The sequence below is a fragment of the Ochotona princeps genome, chromosome 26 (genome assembly GCF_030435755.1).
Source record: "Ochotona princeps isolate mOchPri1 chromosome 26, mOchPri1.hap1, whole genome shotgun sequence".
Classification (NCBI taxonomy): domain Eukaryota; kingdom Metazoa; phylum Chordata; class Mammalia; order Lagomorpha; family Ochotonidae; genus Ochotona; species Ochotona princeps.
The window spans coordinates 1,274,740-1,294,554 of NC_080857.1; the positions used below are offsets into that span (position 1 = coordinate 1,274,740).

General features: G+C 51.5%; 1 protein-coding gene across 1 annotated transcript in view; it reads right to left on the reverse strand.

Annotated features, from left to right (window-relative positions):
* Positions 1-211: 211 nt before the first annotated feature.
* The window catches only part of RCOR1 (REST corepressor 1), a 56,708-nt gene continuing 37,104 nt past the window's right edge, over positions 212-19,815 (reverse strand). Inside the window, exons 4-12 of the mRNA XM_004584521.2 lie at positions 19,551-19,603; positions 15,442-15,603; positions 13,363-13,481; positions 11,856-11,934; positions 8,872-9,066; positions 3,631-3,708; positions 2,659-2,716; positions 1,953-2,182; positions 212-676 (exon numbers count right to left, since the gene is read on the reverse strand). Of these exons, the coding sequence (XP_004584578.2) occupies positions 635-676; positions 1,953-2,182; positions 2,659-2,716; positions 3,631-3,708; positions 8,872-9,066; positions 11,856-11,934; positions 13,363-13,481; positions 15,442-15,603; positions 19,551-19,603 (1,016 nt within the window). The 3' untranslated portion in view covers positions 212-634. The remainder of the gene's footprint in view (positions 677-1,952; positions 2,183-2,658; positions 2,717-3,630; positions 3,709-8,871; positions 9,067-11,855; positions 11,935-13,362; positions 13,482-15,441; positions 15,604-19,550; positions 19,604-19,815) is intronic.

A 19,815-nucleotide genomic window follows, 5' to 3' on the forward strand; every position in this document is an offset into this window, starting at 1 on the left:
TGGTCACGTGGTTGCCGGAAGGAGAAGGCACCAAGGCCGTGTACGAGCACCAGGTACAGTGAGGGGGACTGGGTTTCTGGGAGCAGGAGAGCTGGGGCTGAGGGCTGAAGGCAGACAGCATCTGGGCACTGCTGCCACGCAGAGGAGAGGGCCAGGGGAGAGCCAGCCAACTGAGCGTGGAGGCCATCCGGACACCTGGCACGACACAGGGCCTGCTGCAGTCTGCGACGCCACAGAAGCACGCTGTGTGCCGAGGGCTCTTCAGAACGAACAAGAGACGCTTTCTACAAGGCCAACAGGGTCTCAGTCACTCCAAGCAAGACGTTATGCACAAAGTAGAGCTCACAGGCCATGCGGGAACAGAGCCACGCCTTCTGAGGAGACCGCCGACTGGGAGCCAGGAGGGGCTCGGGCTGCAGAGGCCCCAGCACGCAGGCAGCGTGAGAGGAAGTGATGCTACCAGAGGACCGAGCAGGGAGTTAAGGCAGATAGCACGAGGCCTGGAAGTACGTGCCTTTTTGGTAACAGCTGCTTGTCCACAGGGAAGTGATGCAGACGGCGAGGTGATGTCGGAATACCTGATACCCTGGACAGCACAGCGTCCACCCCCAGGGTTCCGAGCGACCAGCGTGTCTCAGGAGGCAGATGCGTATCTAACGTCGAGAACGGAAGCTGCCTGAAGAGAGGAGAGAGAGGTTGCATGAGCAGGGAGGTGGCGAGCATGGCTGCCAGGGCTGGTGCCCACCTGGCAAACCTTGACCGGGGTAAGCTCTCGCTTCCTTGAGTGATGCCCATCACAGACGGCAACAAAAATAGCCAAGAATGGCACAGCTCAGGTGGTGGAGCCTGGCATCACCCCCACTGGCCAGAGGGAGGTGGTACTCCCGACAGCTGGGCCAGGAAGCAGCCTCTCCTGCGACCTTGTCCTAAGCCCTATAGGCACCTCTCACTTCCCTCTCCACGTCTCGGCAGCTTCCAGCTCCAGAGCCAACAATGGCCTGGAGTCGCCACAGGCCTCGAGAAAAGGAGCCAGAAGACAGCCACTTCGGGCCACCCGGGAAGCACCGTGCCAGTTCACGCCATCACTCTGCACTCTCCTCAGCTGCACGTGGCCGTGAACTTCCCACCTGGGCCTCGTCCAATCTGCCATGGGACGCGAGGGGTGACCTTCTCGATGTTGAACCTTGGTCCAAACTTTACTTCACCTCCCAAAAGGTTACGAACAGCAGAGAGGAGCCACGCTGCCACCAGGGGCCTGGAGGGGCCACGCTGCCACCAGGAGCCTGGCGCTCCATCCCTGTCTCCTGTACTTCCACCAGCTTCCACTGCCCACCCAATGTGGAACCAGGGAGCTGATAGCAAGTGGCTTAACTCACTGTGCCACAGCAGCAGCCCACTCTTGGGGCTTCTGAAGCCAGCCCAGCAACAGGGGCGCTGAGCAACAGGATACCCCTACCCACCACGAGGCTTGCATGTTGTGAGGAAGCCTCTGCCGAGCAGGGAGGCAGCAGACGGGGTCAGAGGCCTCAGCGGTCGTGCTGAGCCCAGCTGACCAGGCTGACGCCAGGCACCAGTGTCACCACCCTGTCCATTACTAGAGTCCGTCGCCATGCTGAAGTCTCAGCCTCAGTGAGAAAGCCAGGAGCCGTCCCCGTCCACAGCGAGGCCTGCGGAGCTTGCGCCAGTACTCACGGGGAGCCCTGCACGGGAAACCAGGTCCCGGAGAAGGCCAGGCTCACCGTCCTTGACGTACTTTGATTTTCTGTTTCCCTCACAGTTCGCACATAGCTTGCTAAGTAATTTAACTGTGAATAATAAACAGTGACCACCAACTGACTGGAATCAACACATTACGGCAATCACCAACAGTACCGATGTAGCTGAAACCTAAACATGTTTCTACAGTTGAGAAGTCATCCCTCAAAGAGTCAACTGGAAGGTGGGCATGTTACCTCGCCATCCTCCTCAAGCGTCTTGGCACAGTCCCCAGGGGATGTGGCTGCTCTCTGAGTCCTGGGCCCGCTGGACTCCTCCCTCCCATGTTCGGCTTCCCATTCCTGTAAGACTTCGTCTATGTTGAAGCGGCGTCGGTAATTCACAAAAAAGTTCTTGACTTGGACTACTGACTTGTTCCCAATCACGTCTGAGATCGCCTGGAAGTCCCGGCCATACTTCCTGATGGCTGGGGATGGAAGAGAATGTTTGTTTGCTGTTGTTGTTCAATAAACAGGAAAGCATTTTTAAAAACCACATTTTGTTTCATTCTCCAACTAAGAAAGGTAGCAGACGCCATTTTGGTAGAGAAATAAGCATCACTGGATAGAGCCATGTTAGTGTACATGACTGCACAGCCGTGCAGGAGGCAAACACCCACACAGCTGCCCGTGCACTGTGCCACTGCAGTGCCCGTGCCCAGGAGAGTTCTCCCATGCACCTGCTGCTGCTGTCGCTCCGTCCCTTCTAGTAACAGCTCAGTTCTGAGCCACTGAAAGGAAATTCACATACGGAGGCGCCACGTAAACTTTCATAACTTACAAGAAACAGCAGGGAAAAGAGAGGTACACCCCAGGAACTATGGTACCCTGACTGAAGCGACAGTGCCTCGGAAAACACACGGGCGGCCGGGACGTCACTGCCCGCTCCGAGGGGAACCCCTACCTTGGACAGCAAGAAGTTGCTCTTCTGTGGTCCAACGCGCGTTGCATTTCTGAATGACCTGGGGAAGCAACGACAGCTTGAGCACATTAAGGTAAATGGCTGTGCCCTTTATGGGCGTAATGACTCCTTCTGAAGCTCAGCTTCAGCGAGAATGCATAAAGTTGCCTAGATCTTTCCATGTTCTTTGTTTTGTAGCTGTTCTCCAGGCTGGCTTTCTCTGTCTTAATCCTGTTTCTCTAATTGAGAGGGACAAGGACAACAAGGTACCGCCCACTGTTTTATGACCCAAACGCCCACGATGACAGGCCACAGCTGGGAGTGGGAACCCAGTTCATACTTTCCACGTGTATGTCAGGCCCCAAGAATGCGAGCCACCACTCCTTCAGAGCAGGATGCTGTGTCTGGATGCGCCCTGTAGGACCTGACCCCACAGGGGAGAGCCGGGTCTCCACTGCCACCCTGGAGATAGCAAGCGATAGCTCAAGCACTTGAGGTCCCAGCAGCTCCGTGAGAGGTTCTGGTCCTGAGGTCCTGCCTCCTGGTTCTGGCCTGTTTCTGACTTTGTAGGCAGCTGAGCAGTGAACCAGCAGGTGGAAATCTCTGCCTTTCAAACAGTAAGAAATGGGGTGGGGCCTGGACGTGGGTTGTGAACCCGGGACTCTGATATGGGACACATGCTGGAGAAATCAACCTCTAAGCCTTTCTTCCTAAGAGACGTACACCGGGGATGACAAGTATGACACACGTCTTCCACCCACTGGGCTCAGCTGCCTACAGCACATAGGGCCATGCCAGGAGCCACGAGGGTTTCTCAAGTGGGTGGTAGGGATCCGAGCATCTGCACCATAACCTGCTCATCAGTGGGAAGCTGGGCTGGAAGCGGAAACACTACATGTGATGCCAGGGCCCCAAGCAGCAGCTTCGACCACTGCCCGGGAGGACACAGACCCGATGATCCTCACACAGTCCTACCTCTGGAAGTCGGTAAGGTTCTATTCCACCATCCAGCTTCTCCTTGAGAGCACTGTTTGTCTGTTTAATATTTTGAATCTAAATGGAAAAAAAAGTTTCATTTTAAAAAGGAAAACTTTCATAAATGTACGCCAATAAAACAAAACTGATAAATTCAGTACAAGCAAACAGAACAACCAAGAGCAGAGCCGTTCCAACTTCTGGGATCTGGGTGGTGTCCCTGAACACAGACCCACCCACATGGGACGAGCAAGGTGTGCTGGGGGGAGACAGGAGTGGCTCAGCACAGGACACAGCAGAGGCTTCGGGTCAGCCTCCAATGACCACACACGGCACCGACCCAGGGAGAAGGTGCAGGTGAGAACAGACATGGCTACAACCCATCTAGCAGGCCCCACAAGCCACACCTGGAGCAACTGTCTCCAGCTGACTTCTCTAGTTCAACACAACACATTAGCTTGCCACTGCCTGGGGCAGACCAGGCAGCTAGCTGGGGAAGGTGCCTCTCTCATCCTCCCATGGGTTGTGCAAAGCGAATTCCTTCCTTGACCTCATGAAAAAGATGGTGCTTTTAAGAAAGCAAGAGAACAAACAAGCAAATTTTCCTAACAAAAATTAGACATTGATAATTAGAAGATGCGCCTGGGCTGCAGGGCAGTAAATGTTAGGACAGCAGGCAGAGGGCGCTGCAGCTCACTGCTACACAGGAATCTTCTGAGGATGCCTTTACAATTTTTATTTATTCCCTTTATTTAAGCTGAAAGGCTAAAAAACAGAAATAGATCTTCCATCCACTGGTTCACACTCTAAACACCCCTAATGGCCAGAGCAGGCCGGACTAAGTGCAAAGCCCAGATTCCAACCTCGGTCTCCCACGCAGGTGATTGGGCCCTGGGTGGGAAGCAGAGCTGGGATTGGAACCGAGGCACCCACATATGGGATGCAGGCTCTGTAACCACCGGGGTGCTTCCCGTAGGATCCTGCGCATCTCCCAGGATCTGTTCGGATGACAGTACACTCACACTACTTTCTGAAATTCGAGACTGTCAAGTGCTTCCAGTTTAGAGAATTCCACTTTTGACACATCCTTTCCTCCTTTTTTTTTGTCCAGATTTCTAGGGAGGTACAGGCTGGAGGAGTTTCCCTGACCAAGGACCACAGTTGAGGCCTCAGAGACCGCTCTCCACTCTGCAGGGCCATATGCAGACAGATGGACTGGGAAGTGGAGCAGCCAGGACTTGAACCAGCAATCATATGGGACTAGCCTATGAAACCACTGTGCTGACCCAAAAGACAGAATTTTATTCAGGTCTAACTCAGTGCAACACAGTCAGCCTTACAACCTCACAGCCAGAAGGCTTCCTGGTTCCTTAGAGGGTGGAAGAGACTACAAAACACTCTTCTCAAAGGACATTAAAAGACACAGCTTCCCACTGGAGATCATTATGCTTAGTGAAATAAGCTAGACCCAAAAGGACAAACATCGCATGTTCTCTCTGATATAACACAAGTAAAGTACAAAGCAAACAGACAGAGGTAATCAAGCGTTCACATGCACGTCTTCGTAGGTGAAGAGGATTACGGAGAGCAGCACACAGCCACGGCCTGCTGCAGTGTGCACCTCCACGCCCAAGCCAAAGGCTCCAGATGAAACCACCAAACTTACCTTGATGATCTGATGGGAGCTGTTCCACTTTTGTCTAAACCTACAACGCCACGATGCACTTAAATACACAATGCTATGGGACCACACTACTGTATTAATATGGGAGAGATGACAAGAGCAAAAAGGAAGGGGAAGGAGAAATATTTGTACCAACAAAACTGCATAATGACTTTTTTTTAAAGATTTATTCAGTTTATTACAAAGTCAGATATACAGAGAGGAGGAGAGATGATTCACTCCCCAAGTGAGCTGGTGCGCCGATCCGAAGCCGGGAACCAGGAACCTCTTCCAGGTCTCCCACGCGGGTGCAGGGTCCCAAAGCTTTGGGCCGTCCTCGACTGCTTTCCCAGGCCACAAGCAGGGAGCTGGATGGGAAGTGGAGCTTCTGGGATTAGAACCGGCGCCCATATGGGATCCCGGTGCATTCAAAGTGAGGACTTTAGCTGCTAGGCCATGCTGCCGGGCCCATAATGACATTTAAATAGCAGACACTTAATCTGTTAACTGTTACTAAGGGAGTAAATACTACAGTAATAATTCAGGAACTAATGGGGGGACCCTTGATACCTGCAAAACTGTGTCATGGTACATAATATATTTCTAAAAACTGAAGAAAAGACAGGCAGACAATGGAACATGGCCCCATCTTCTCTGAATGGACAACTGCAGAACACAGTGTGTTCTGGAAAGGTGCAAGAAAGAGAAAAGAAACCGGCATGGCCTCATCGGACGGCTCAACTGGCTAATCCTTCCCTCTAACACATGCTGGGATCCCATAGGGTTGCAGGTTTGAGTCCCACTGCCCTATTCCCATCCAGCTCCCTGCTTGTGGCCTGGGAAAGCAGTCAAGGACGGCCCAATGCTTTGGGACACTGCAACCGCGTGGGAGACCCGGAAGAGGTTCCTGGTTCCCGGCTTTGGAAAGGCGCAGCACCAGCCGCTGCAGCTCACTTGGGGAGTGAATCATCGGACGGAAGATTTTCCTCTCTGTCTCTCCTCCTCTCTGTATATCCGGCTTTGTAATAAAATAAATAAATCTTTAAAAAAAAAAACAAAAAAAAAAACAGATTGGCCCAGCTCCAGCCACTGCAGCCACTTGGGGAGTGAATCATCAGACTTAAGGTCTTTGTCTCTGTACATCTGCCCTTCTAATAAAAGTAGATAAACCTTAAAAGAAAAACAACTGGTATCAGAACACTCTTGGAAAAGCTCTCCTGAGCTCTCCTCATGGCAATGCTGGGGAGCCCTTGCGTTGAAGGGGACCTGCTCAGCACGCAGCCTGGGACAGCTGCCCCTCTACACCTGCTGCTGCAAAGCTAATGAAATGGGATTTCGTGTGACTAAGGACTCAATTTAATTTTTTCCATTTACTAACTCTATGTAAATACCCCAAGCAGGTGCATCCACTGGCTACCACACAGAACAGCACCACTTACTGCACCTGTTTGGTGCTGCAGTTCCTATCAGCCCATGAATCCATCAGGGATCTGGCCTGTGGTCACTAGTTCTCAGGCTAGACTCAGGATGTGGCTTTCTGGGCCAAGGATGAGCCGATTCTCCAATATCGGAGGCCAGAAGAGTGCACAGACTCCAGTACTCCAGAGAGCAGCTCAAAGATGACTCAAAACTGCTGGGACACAGTGTGACAGAGGCCAACAACATGCAGTCACACACGTACTTCCATGACACTGCGCAGAGAAGCACAGTGGTTAGAGGAAAGCATTCACAAGTGCTAAATTTTCCTCAGTCCACACCTCTGTCCACATCCGGAATACACAGTTTATTCACCAGAATGGGGGACCGGCTGGCATCAGACCAGCCTGATTCTGGGGTTGGAGATGACTGGGTAAGAAGTACGATACAAAAGCAACCAACATATAAAGCAAGAAAAAATAAAATAAAAAACCAAACGACCAGTCTACTTGGATGGTCCCCTGCCTGGCCTCTCAGACGACTCGCTTCTGCACACACAGTCCATCCTGACGTCCTAGCGCTCTGCACTCACACAGCTGCGCAAGAGGCTGAGCATGGCAGCTGCCCGGCTGGCAGGGACAGCTCTAGGTTTATGGGAAGGCTCTCCCTGCTCCAGGAACAGCCCAAACGCAGGAACGAGATGATAAACTGGATTCTGCGGCTTCTGACAGGAGGCTCAGGAGCCTCGGGAGACACGGCAGCAAACATGAAAGAAACCAAGTCCTGAAGCATCACTCACCGGGGACGACCTGGCACCCGACGACCACGAGTGCCCGCCTGCTCCTGCCACCCGACGACCACGAGTGTCCGTCTGCTCCAGCCACCCGACGACCACGAGTGCCCGCCTGCTCCAACTGCTCACTCAGGTTCTCTATTCTTGTGGCCAAACCACCCAACAGCAGTAGAGCTGAGGCCTGCAGTGTGGCACCATGCCATGGGGCCAGGTAGACGGCGGTGCGGAGCTAGCTTCCAAGCAGCACTCAACTCTGCGGACCAAGAGCCCCTTGTGTTGCCTCAACAAATGATCATGGCTGGGTGGCCCCTGAGCAGCGGAGGGAGCCCTCTGCAAGAGGTAGGCGAGCACAGAGCTCTTCCACGGCACACTCCTGTGCTCTGGGGGCCCCTGAGAGCTCACGCCAGCACACACTCATCTTGCCTGGAGGCCAAAGGAAATTAAGTGGTTCTCCTGAGATGAGAGCACAGCTGTGTGCGGTCCAGGTGGGGTGCCAACCCCCACCGTAACAAACTTGGCATTATCCAGGGAACCCCTGCAGGAAGGAAGACGGAGCACAGACCTCCACTTCTCCTTTCAGGGGACTAACCAACGAGGAGCACGAAGCCCAGAACTAAGCTGTCACTCCACAATGCGGACAGTTTTTCTGAACTGAATCTGGCAGGAGGGAGAGTGAACCAAGGCGTGGACCACCTGCACGCCTAGGCTGCACGTCTGGCCCAAATGCACACTGGCAGGGGCCATGATGAGCCCTTTCTACACAGTGGGCACACACCAAGTACAGAATTTAAAAAGCAGGGTGAGTTGCAAGAGCGCCTCAGGAAGTGCCAAACATCCAGGAACACACTCAACAAAGGATGCACAAGCCTGAGTAACACAAACAACAACCCACAGAACAATTCCACGGAGCACCAGTCACAGGCGGCCTACGGGAGCGGCCCATGGACACGACAACAAGGACAACAGGACGGTGAATCCACGGTCAGCCTCCCCGCAGGGAGAAAAGCACGTGAGCACAGGATTCTCGTTCATGGAACATCTAGAAACTGAGCAGAAACAGCCCGCAGTCTTAGAAACACCGCCGCTCCTGAGTGGGGGAAGAGAGGGTGTCATGGGGACGGAAGGGGTGAGCGAGGCCGTGGGCAGCACTGGTCAGCATGCCAAGTGGGCCCTGGATGACACAGATGGAAACCTGTACACTTTCCTTTTGCTTATAATGTTACTAGAGTCCACTGGAGACAAGCTGACTCGACAGAACTGAACAATCACCCATTTGGTGGGAAACAACAGCACTTCAATATTTACCTAAAAGGGTAGAACTGGAGAAAAACAACGCCACCCACACAAGCAGGGCCTGAGCTGACCTTACCTGTCGCTTGATGGAGACCAGCTCCATGTCCAGCTGCCTCAGCACCGTGGCGGCGGCAGAGGCGTTGGCAGACACAGCCTCCACGTCCTCCTGGGAAAGAAACATGCCTTTCGGAGGTTTCCTCTTGGCCCGGTTTTTAGCCTGTGTGCTGTGTTTTTCCTTTTTGACCTGAGGAACTGTCTCAGTCGGGGGCACCTGCATGACACGCAGCATTTGAAAAATGAAACTAACAAGCATCAACAGTCCAAAAGGTATTTTCTCTAGCATGTGCACACTAACAGGCAGCAAGAGCACTTCAGAGTGACTTCAACGCTGGGCCCCTGTCCTGTACCTACCACTGGGAGCCGGACAGAAGGCACACTCTGCCTCTGCCACACCCTGGCACGTCTGCTGGCACAGCACGGCCCAGGACCATACAGCACTGGGGAAGGGTCTGAGTCTTCACTTCTCCCCAGGGACAGGGCACAGCAAGGAATGCTCTGGCTGCAGTGCTGAGATCCCACGCGGGCACCAGTTCGAGTCCTGGCTGCTCCATTTTCTGTCAACAGTCCCTGGACCCCCGCGCACACATAGGAGACCCAGGAGAAACTCCTGGCTTCTGGCGTCAGATTGGCTCCGCACCCTCCATTGTGGCCGCTTGGGGAGTAGTCCAGCAGATGTTTCTCCCTTTGTAATTCTTTCAAATAAATAAATAAATCTTTTTTTCTTTTTCTTTTTTCACATGCATGTTTTAAAATGATAAAAGTATGACTTTTTAAATATCTTTTGTGGAAAACATTTAACAATTCTGCACTTTTCTAATTAGCAAAAAAAATAGCATAGGTTTGCAATAAAAATTATTTTATAAAGACTCACTAATTTGAAAATCAAAGTGAGAATGAGAGAGAGAGAGTATCTCTCAACTACTGGCTCGCTCCCCACATGACCAGAAAGGCTGGGGCAGCAGGGCCATGTCAGGAGCTTCCTCTGCGTCTCCCCACGTGTGTCAAAGCCACGGTCCCACAGGCCATCTCCCAGTGCTGTCTCAGGCTACTACCAGGAAACGAGATACACAAGTTGGGCAGCCAGGATATCAAATGGGCCCCGCAAGGGATGCTGCTAGTATAGCTGGCAGCTACACCTACTACACTACAATGCTGACCTCCTGAAATCAGAGAGAAAGACAAAGGGACAGACACGGTGGCACAGCAAGCTAATCTTATCTTTGGTACCAACATCCCATAGGGTTGCCAGTTCATGTCCTGACTGCCCCACTTCCCATCCAGCTCCCTGTTTGTGGCCTGGGAACGCAGTGGAGGACGGCCCAAAGCCTTGGGACCCTGCACCCACGTGGGAGATCCAGAGGAAGCTCCTGGCTCCAGACCAGCTCAACTCCAGCCACTGCAGGCATTTGGGGAGTAAAGTAGCAGATGGAAGAGCTCTCTCTCTCTCTCTGAAACTTGATCTTTCAAATAATAGTGATAATAAAAAAAATGTTTTAAATAGAAGAAAAATAGAAAACTACTACTGGCTGCCTCAGTCTATTAATGTCCACAGTGAAGTAGAACAGCCTGACCATGGCAGCCGCCACTGCTGCCCACAGGGTCTGCAATGAATTAGAACCAGCCGGGAGCTGGACAGCAGGTGAGCAGCCAGGACATGAACTGTGGCCCACACGGGATGTCAACAACCACACTAGCTCCATCGTGCTACTGTTTTTAAGAAGTCAATCTATTCAGCATGGCAGGTACCCAGGCAGACCACCTCACAGTCATCCGATATTAGAGATTATGGGCGCCATTTGCTAATCACTCAAACTGCCTTTTTTCCCTTCAGCTGTGTTTCCTGTCTGGTCTAGGAAAAGCTTATATTACTGATGTGATTTTAAAGTTGAACTTTATCTAGATTCTCCTGTTTTTCAAACATAAAATAACTTCTTATATTTTAAGAGCATTTCAAAATTTGAAAACAGAATTAAAACACAAATTTTTATACAAAATTTTTAACAACATACGTGGTACATAAACTTCAAAAAAATATTTCATTTTATTTGAAAGGTACAGTGATAGAAAAGGAGATGGGGCGAGAGGGAGAGTAAAGGAGAGAAAAATGACTCTTCCACCTGTTGGTTCATTGCCCCATGTGGCTGCAGCAGTCAGGGCTGGGCCAGGCTGAGGCCAGGAGCCTGGACCTTCTGGGTCAGCCATCATTGAGCCCCAATACTAGCTCCAACAGGAACTTTCTGGACTTGCTATCTATACGTACTTTAAAATCCTTTTCACCAATATACACTTATCCTTTGACTCCATTTTCCACAAACTGTTAAAAGTGCCCTCAGATAAGCCCAGGCAGAAGTCCTACATTGCTGGGACTATGGGCCCTGAAGGCAGAGACTGAAATTGGCACACGGTCTATGTGACGGCTTCCGTCCCCAAATGTGCCCATGACTGCATGTGCAGACACAGCTCGAGAGAGGCCCTTGGGCAGAGCGAGCAGGGTCACCAGAACAGCGCAGGCTCACTGGAGCAGCGCCTCCAGAGAGAGAAGCCCAGAGAGGGCTGCTGCCCCAGACGAGACACCACACTCCTGCTTGATGCCACCTATTTCCTGACATTTAATAACATGGATGTGGGAACCAGCAGGTAGGACCCCCCAAAGCCCACCCCTGAGGAACCTGGCCTTGACACCTGCCCCTGCCCTAGCCCATGAGTCCAGCTTCCTGCCAATACACACCCGGAAGGCAGTTATGATGGCTCAAACAACTGAGTGCCGGCCACCTGCAAAGCAAACCCAACTGAGAGCTCAGCTCGTGTCCAGACCAGTCTGGCCATTGTAGACACGTGGAGAGTCAGGAAAGCAGTGTATGGAAGCCATCTGTGCTTCTCGAGTTAACAAGGCACCACGCTCTGTAGATAGCTCTTAGCATATTATGTACGATGACGAAGAGGAGTGCTTCATTTGTGGAACAGAATTTATTTGCCTAAATAATACCAAAGGGAAAATACCTCTTTTTTGCTTTCCTTATTTGGATCAACCTCAATGTCAATGGGGTTATTTCCATTTGTTTCTTCCAGTTCATCCTCACTGAAACAACAAGAACAAGTTAATGAAACTTTTCTTCTTAAATGATTCCACTTAAAATACAAACATAAACGAACTGGTTTATGATGTGTACAGCGTAAGATTGAGACACATCTATGCAGATGGTCAGTGATCTGGTCACCAACAGCCCAGGATTCAGATTGGACAATGAAAAGTTCTGCAGCAGGCAGCAGACCCCACACCAGGCCCGAGAGGTGCGGCTCCACCCTCGACTTATCAAACCACACATCCCCACAGCTGTCCGCTGGCGAAACAGGACTGGACCAGCAGACAACCAGCTGCTGCTGGACGCCAAGCCTTGGCGGCCCGGATAAGTCATCTTGTAACACTAACCTTATGGACGAGGCATGGCACCTCACATGGTTTATGCCCTTCTTCCCCTCCCTGCATCTCCTCAACGCCCCAAAAAGCCCTCATAGGCAGGAACTCCTCGGAAAGTCCCACTGGGGTCGAATGGCTGACCGGTTTGTCACATAGAAATGACTGGACAGTGAGGATGGCAGTTCACTGGGAACGCGCCCACTGGTGGCTCCTCTCCCCAGCCACTGCACGACAGGAACCATTTGTGGCCAAGACGTTCCTCAGGAGAGAGTGTCAACACCAAGTCGGCACAGCACATTGCCAGCCACGGCAGCAGCAGAGGCCAGGCACTTGGGCTGCCCCTCCGATCATCATTGGTCCAGGACGGTCCAGGACAGTGAAGGACTGTCTCCAACCATCCATCTGATTTCATCCTGACCAGCTTGCTCTGAGTAACTGTAACAGAGCCTATCATGTGAGGGACAGGACTGAGCCACAAGCGAGCCCACAGGGCTGGAGGATGTAGAGTAGCATGAGCCACTCTCACCTCACGCTTCCAATTCTTGACAACTAATACTTCCCTCTCCATGCTGCTACACACTTCCTCATTGGAACACTAAACTGCCCTGAGCAGTGACACCACAGCCCACGCAGCCCACTCTCCTTCATTCTGACTGGCATCATTCACTGAGAAAAGACACTGGATGCCAGCCCAGGCGAGGCAGAGCTCAGGACACACACCAGGAACCCCTTCTCACAGTGTAAGACCGGACAGGCAAGGGCTGAACATGCTCCTCACGAGTGAGCCTTAAAACCAACCAGGGGTGACAAATCCCAAAACATTCCTCTCTCCAGGAACCAGCGCAGAAAAGAAGAGAAGCTAACCCGTAGTGCTTCCCCACCTCCTTTCTTCTGAATAGGTGGCTGGGTTTGTTTAAGTGTCAGCCTTAAGGGAAAGGAAAACAACCCGATGTACAAGTTCACTAACTCCAAGCAGAAGCTAAGGCGGGAGAAGTACCCGAGGGGGCACCAGCGCAGGAACACAGCGCAGGGCAGCACTCGGCCAGCTGGCACCCCCTGGGGGCACCAGTTCAGCTCCACACGGCTCACCTCTCCTCCCGCTCCCGCTTCTGTTTCCGTGCATGACGGTCCATCACACTGGTTTTAGTTCTCGTCTTCTTCCAAGAGTAGTAAAACTTCACGAGACTTGCTATGGATTTATCAGGGAGCTAAATATAAAAAAGATGATTGACAGGTCTTTTTAAAAAACAATTCTGTGGCCCGGCGGCGTGGCCTAGCGGCTAAAGTCCTCGCCTTGAACGCACCAGGATCCCATATGGGCGCCAGTTCTAATCCCAGCAGCTCCACTTCCATCCAGCTCCCTGCTTGTGGCCTGGGAAAGCAGTAGAGGACAGCCCGAGGCTTTGGGATCCTGCACCCGTGTGGGAGACCTGGAAGAGGTTCCTGGTTCCTGGCTTCGGATTGGTGCAGCACCGGCCGTTGCAGCTCACTTGGGGAGTGAATCATCAGATGGAGGCTCTTCCTCTCTGTCTCTCCTCCTCTCTGTATAATTGCCTTTCCAATAAAAATAAATAAATCTTTCAAAAAAAAAAAAAACCTAAACACTACTGTGCTTTATATGGCTACACTGCTATAGGGCATATACTTCTTCTATTTTGTTTTTCTTTTTTTTTAAGATTCATTTTTGGGTCCCATGTTGTAGCCAAGTGTCCAAACTCCTCCCCATGCTTATGCCAGGATCCCATATGCTCCTATCTCGGTGACCCCGCTTCCCATCCAGCTCCCTGCCTGTGGCCTGGGAAAGCAGTCGAGAACGGCCCAAAGCCTTGGGAGACCTGTTAGAAGCTCCCGGCTTTGGATTGGCTCAGCTCTGGTCGTTGTGGCCACTTGGTTTTTTTGTTTGCTTTTTTAAAGATTTATTTATTTTATTACAAAGTCAGATATACAGAGAGGAGGAGAGACAGAGAGGAAGATCCTCCATCTGATGATTCACTCCCCAAGTGAGCCGCAATGGCCGGTGCGCCGATCCGAAGCCGGGAACCTGGAACCTCTTCCGGGTCTCCGATGCGGGTGCAGGGTCCCAAAGCACTGGGCTGTCCTCCACTGCTTTCCCAGGCCACAAGCAGGGAGCTGGATGGGAAGTGGAGCTGCCGGGATTAGAACCGGCGCCCATATGGGATCCCAGTGCGTTCAAGGCGAGGACTTTAGCTGCTAGGCCACGCCGCCGGGCCCCGTTGTGGCCACTTGGGGAGTGAACCAACAGATGGAAATCGTCGTTTCCCTTCTCTGTAAATGACTTTCTAATAAAATAAATAAATGTTTAAAAACAAACTAAAAAAGGGCTTGGCAGCGTGGCCTAGTGGCTAAGGTCCTTGCCTTGATCCCATATGGCCGCTGGTTCTAATCCTGGCAGCTCCACTTCCTCTCTGTCTCTCCTCTTCTCAGTATATTTGACTTTGTAATAAAAATAAAAATAAATCTTTAAAAAAAAAAAACAACAAACTAAAAAAATTATTTTTATTGAAAAGGCAGATCATGTTTTCAGGACAGAGAGAAAAATCTTCCACTTGTTGGTTCACTCTTCAACTGTCCGCAATGGCCAGTGCTGAGCCTAAATGAAGCCAGGAGCCAGGAGCTTCTTCTGGGTCTCCCTTGTGGGTGAAGGGTCTCAAGGCTTGGTGCCATCCTGCACTACCCTCCCTGGTCACAAGCATGGAGCTGGACAGGAAATGGAACAGGAGGGACACAAACAGGGGCCCATATGGGATCCCGGTCTATTAAGATGAGGCTCACTCTTAAGCACCCAGAAATGTCCTCAGTCACAGCACTGATTTTCTGATTAGGACAAAATTAATAAAAATGTGTGGTTTGTAACTAATGGCGGGGACAGTGATGTGGTACAGCACGTTCAGGTGCCACCTGTAGTGGCAGTATCCCATGAGAACTGATTCAAGTCCTGAACACTCCACTTCCAACCCAGCTCTTCCATCAAGGCATTGGGAAAGCAGCAGGAAACCATCCACAGGCCCGGGCTCCTGCAACCACACGGGAGACCCGGATGGAGCTCCTGCCTTCTGCCTTTCCCTGACCCAGCGCTGGCCATGTGTCCCCATCTCAGGAAGTGAACCGGTGGATGGACAAACCAGACAAGCACCGCCCACCACTTACCATCTGCTGAATTCTATGAAACGTCTTTCCATGAAAACTAAAGGCTTGCTCAAATAAGACTTTATCTTCCACAGTCCATTCATCGGGGAAGGGGGTGAAGTTGGGTAGGTCTGCCAGTGATTTTTCAATATTATGCTTATGCCAAAAAAGCATCCCAAGGGCCTGAAAAAAAAATCAGTGAAATTTTAGAATTTAATGAAATCCAAACATGGAAATGAGACTTGTAATAGAAGAACAAGCACAACTTTTTTTTTTTTTAATTGTAAAGTAAGATATACAGAGAGGAGGAGAGACAGAGAGGAAGATCCTCCATCCGATGATTCACTCCCCAAGTGACCGAAACAGCCGGTGCTGCACTGATCCGAAGCCAGGAGTCAGGAACTTCCTCGAGGTCTCCCATGTGGGTGCAGGGTCCCAAGGCTTTGGGCCGTCCTCCACTGCTTTCCCAGACCACAGGCAGGGAGCTGGATGGGAAGCAGGGTTGCCGGGACTGGAACCGGCGCCTGTATGGGATCTTTGTACATTCAAGGCGAGGACTTTAGCTACTAGGCCACTGTGCCAGGCCCCAAGCACAGCTTCTTACATCCTGGCAAATGTTGCTAAGTGGCACTCGCTGTTATCGTCCCTTTCCTCCCAAGTCTTTCACTGTGGTCAGCAAAACCACGTGGAGACACTGCAGGTGAGTGGCAGCCCCGCCCAGCCCCACCAGCACAACCTCCCCATTCTGTTCACATCACTGCCAGTTCTGCAGAACACTGCTCTGCTCCGCTCCACTCCTTCCTCTCCCCCCCATCTTACCACTCGAGCCCTGTCATTCCATTCTGTGACAGCCTTTCTTCCCCTGGCAGAGTGCCAGTTCAGGCTCAATGCCCTGTCTCACAAGATCCCGCCTTGCACACACTCACCCACTAGGAACACCCGTGTGCAAGTCATCTCCTTGAAACCCTGTTTTCTGTTCTTTGGACAGACTATAACCAGAACTGCTGGGCCAAATGCGAGTTTTAAAGAGCTATGATCCTGTTTTCCTCAATGGCTGTGCCATTTAGCATTCCCACTAACAGGAAGTAGCCCCTTAGTAATTCACCGTATTTTCTATCCTGCACGAATGTAGCTGTCCCAACTCTTTTTTCCTCCCCTCCATCTTCTAGCCTCCATTCCTTTAAGCTACACCGAGTCTCAGCTGCCAACAGCGACATGGAGTATTTTCACCCCGTTCTCTCTCTTTTGATCAGAGTATGTAATCAACTTAAATTTGCAGTAATTGCTGAAAAGGAGGAAGTGCAGATTTCTGTCACGTCATTACTTCTTCCCCATCTTCCATGTATCTCCTTTGCTCGGCATTTCCTGAACCACTGTCTTTCGTATTCAATTGACTGCTTACACTGACATTTTTGTATACTGCACCTAACCAGCTAATGCTGTGCCACTGTGGTGTGCTCCCCCATTTAACCCGTTACCTAACCAGCTAATGCTGTGCCACTGTGATGTGCTCCCCCATTTAACCCGTTACCTAACAAGCTAATGCTGTGCCAGTGTGGTGTGCTCCCCATTTAACCCGTTACCTAACCAGCTAATGCTGTGCCACTGTGGTGTGCTCCCCCATTTAACCCGTTTCTTCAGCAGCCTCACCCTGCTGCTTTCCAGTGTTTTCTACAGTCTGATCTGCGGGGCCAGCGCTGTGGCCAGCGGGTGGAGTCACCGCCTGGGACACCAGCGTCCCATGTTAGGAATAGCTCACGTTTTAGCTGCTTCATTTCTTATCCGTCTCCCTGCTAATGTACCAGGGACAAGGAGTGGAAGATGGCCGAGTTCTTGGGCTCCTGCACCCACATGAAGATCCTGACGCGTGGGCTCAGCCTGGCACAGCCATGCTGGCACAGCCACGTGGGGTGAGAACGAGCACATGAAGATGAATCTTCCTCCAACTCTGCTTTTCAAATCAGGAAAACCTCAAAAAGTCCCACCTGCACATGTCTGCTCACAAAATGAAGCTCTCTGTTCTACACGCTGTGCAGAGGGAGGGGCTCGCTGCTACTGTGCTCAGCTGTGGTTTCCCTGGAAACATCCGAAGCTCAGGCCGCCACCTCACGTCTCCAAAGCTTTTCCAGGAAGCCTGACAGCTTTGTTTGAGGACATCCTGCTTCTCTCTGGCTGTCTGGACGATGAATGTCACAGGCACTAGTCTAATGGCTTCTTGGGGGCATTCACCGACTTTTCTGGATGTTTAGGCCAATGGTTTAGACCAATGGTTCTTAAAATATTTTCTGTTTGGGCTTGGTGCGGTAGCCTAGGAGCTAAAGTCCTCGCCTTGAATGTGCTTGGATCCCATATGAGTACCGGTTTGAATACCAGCGGCCGCACTTCCCATGCAGCTCCCCACTTGTGGCCTGGGAAAACAGTGGAGGACGGTACAAAAGCCTTGGGACTCTGCACCCATGTGGGAGGAGGTTCCTGGCTCCTGGTTTCGCACCAGTGCAGCTTTGGCCTTGTGGCTATTTGGGGAGTGAACCAGCAGGTCAAAGATCTTCCTATCTCCTTCTGTGTGTAAATCTGCCTTTCCAATAAAAGTAATCTTTTTCAAGATTTACTGTTTTTATTGGCAAGTCAGATACAGAGTGAAGGAGAGACAGAAAGCTCTTCCATGTACTGATTCACTTATACACATCCCGGCATGTATAAGCGAGGACTTTAGTCATTAGGCTACGGCACCAGGCCCAAAAATAAATAAATCTTTAAAAATGCGTATTTTCTGTTCTTTGATTCAATTTCTGGAAATCACCAATACTTACTTTGCTGTGCTTGGTAAATGTACAACAGGCTAGTTCCCTTTCCTTCAGCCCTCCGCTGCTCTCCCAGGCCAGAGACAGAGTGCTGGGTCAGAAGTGGAGCAGCCCGTGGCCTACCGGCTAAAGTCCTTGCCTTAAACGCCCCAGGATCCCATATGGGCACCGGTTCTAATCCCAGCAGCTCCACTTTCCATCCAGCTCCCTGCTTGTGGCCTGGGAAAGCAGTGGAGGACGGCCCAATGCTTTGGGATCCTGCACCCGCATCGGAGACCTGGGGGAAGTTCCTGGTTCCCGGCTTCAGATCGGCGCACAGGCCGTTGCGGCTCACTTGGGGAGTGAATCATCGGACGGAAGATCATCCTCTCTGTCTCTCCTCCTCTCTGTATATCGGACTTTGTAATAAAATAAATAAAAAATAAAAAAGAAGTGGAGCAGCCAAGACACGGACTGGAGCCCGTGTGGGATGCTGGTGCTGCAGGCACTGGATCAGCCAGCAGAGCCCCAGCACTGGCTCCCTCAAGACGCATAAAACCCCAGTGATGTATATATATTTTTAAGAATCTGATTTTTCTTTTTAGTTGAGGGGGTGTGTGAGCATGTAAGCCTCTGCTGCGAGTGCGGAGGGTGAGGTACGGTAGAAGGGGTGGAACAAATGTTTCCTAGCGCACTGCTGTCCTCGGAGTGAGGGCACGGTCAGCGGAGCCAGTGCTAACCGGCTCAGCGGCCACTGTGCTCATGCGGTTACCCTGCCCCCAGCGGAGGCAGTCCCGGAACATCTCCCTCGAGGAAGCAGTCTGCTAGACTCTCCCTTGGCAACTAAAGCTCTCTACCCCTCCTTCCCTGCCCGGCCTAGCACCTCTGAGCTTACAGGACGTGAGCTGCAGCCCCCGTGCCCTAGCCGGGCTGTTGTATCCATTTAGGAATGAACAGGTGGACAGGAACTTTCCTCCCTACATCTCAAATAGAGAAAAGCTAAAATTAGTAAGAATTAGAAATAAGCCTGAAATAAAATTTTATTAGACCTCTAGAAAAACAAATCTGGCTTTCTCAGAAATGATTCAAAAATATTTTAAAATTCTAGATAATGTTTGCATTTGGAAATTGATTCAAAACAACAAATATCAAACATAATAGATGAGGTAGTGACAGCCTGAGTGGAAAACAAAATCAAAGCCAAGGAACAACAAGCCAATCTCTTCCTCAGGGACAATGCACGCCCTCCCCGAGCAGAGCAGGTGCGAAGAGGAACATGGGAGCCAGCACCCCAGAGGGAGACCCGCCCGCACCCCAGAGGGTGGGCAGAGAGAAAACAAGTGTTCTCACCTGCTCCATGTTGTAGCCGTGCTTCTCCTTGGCGATGGCGATGTACTCGTCCACTGGAACACAGGACAGGGAAGGCCGTGAGCTGTGGCAGGGCAGCCAGGGTGCACACACGCACACACACACACAGGGCAGCCAGAGTGCACACACACACACACACACACACACACAGGGCAGCCAGGGTGCACACACACACACACGGCAGCCAGGGTGCACACACGCACACACACACACACACACACACACAGGGCAGCCAGGGTGCACACAC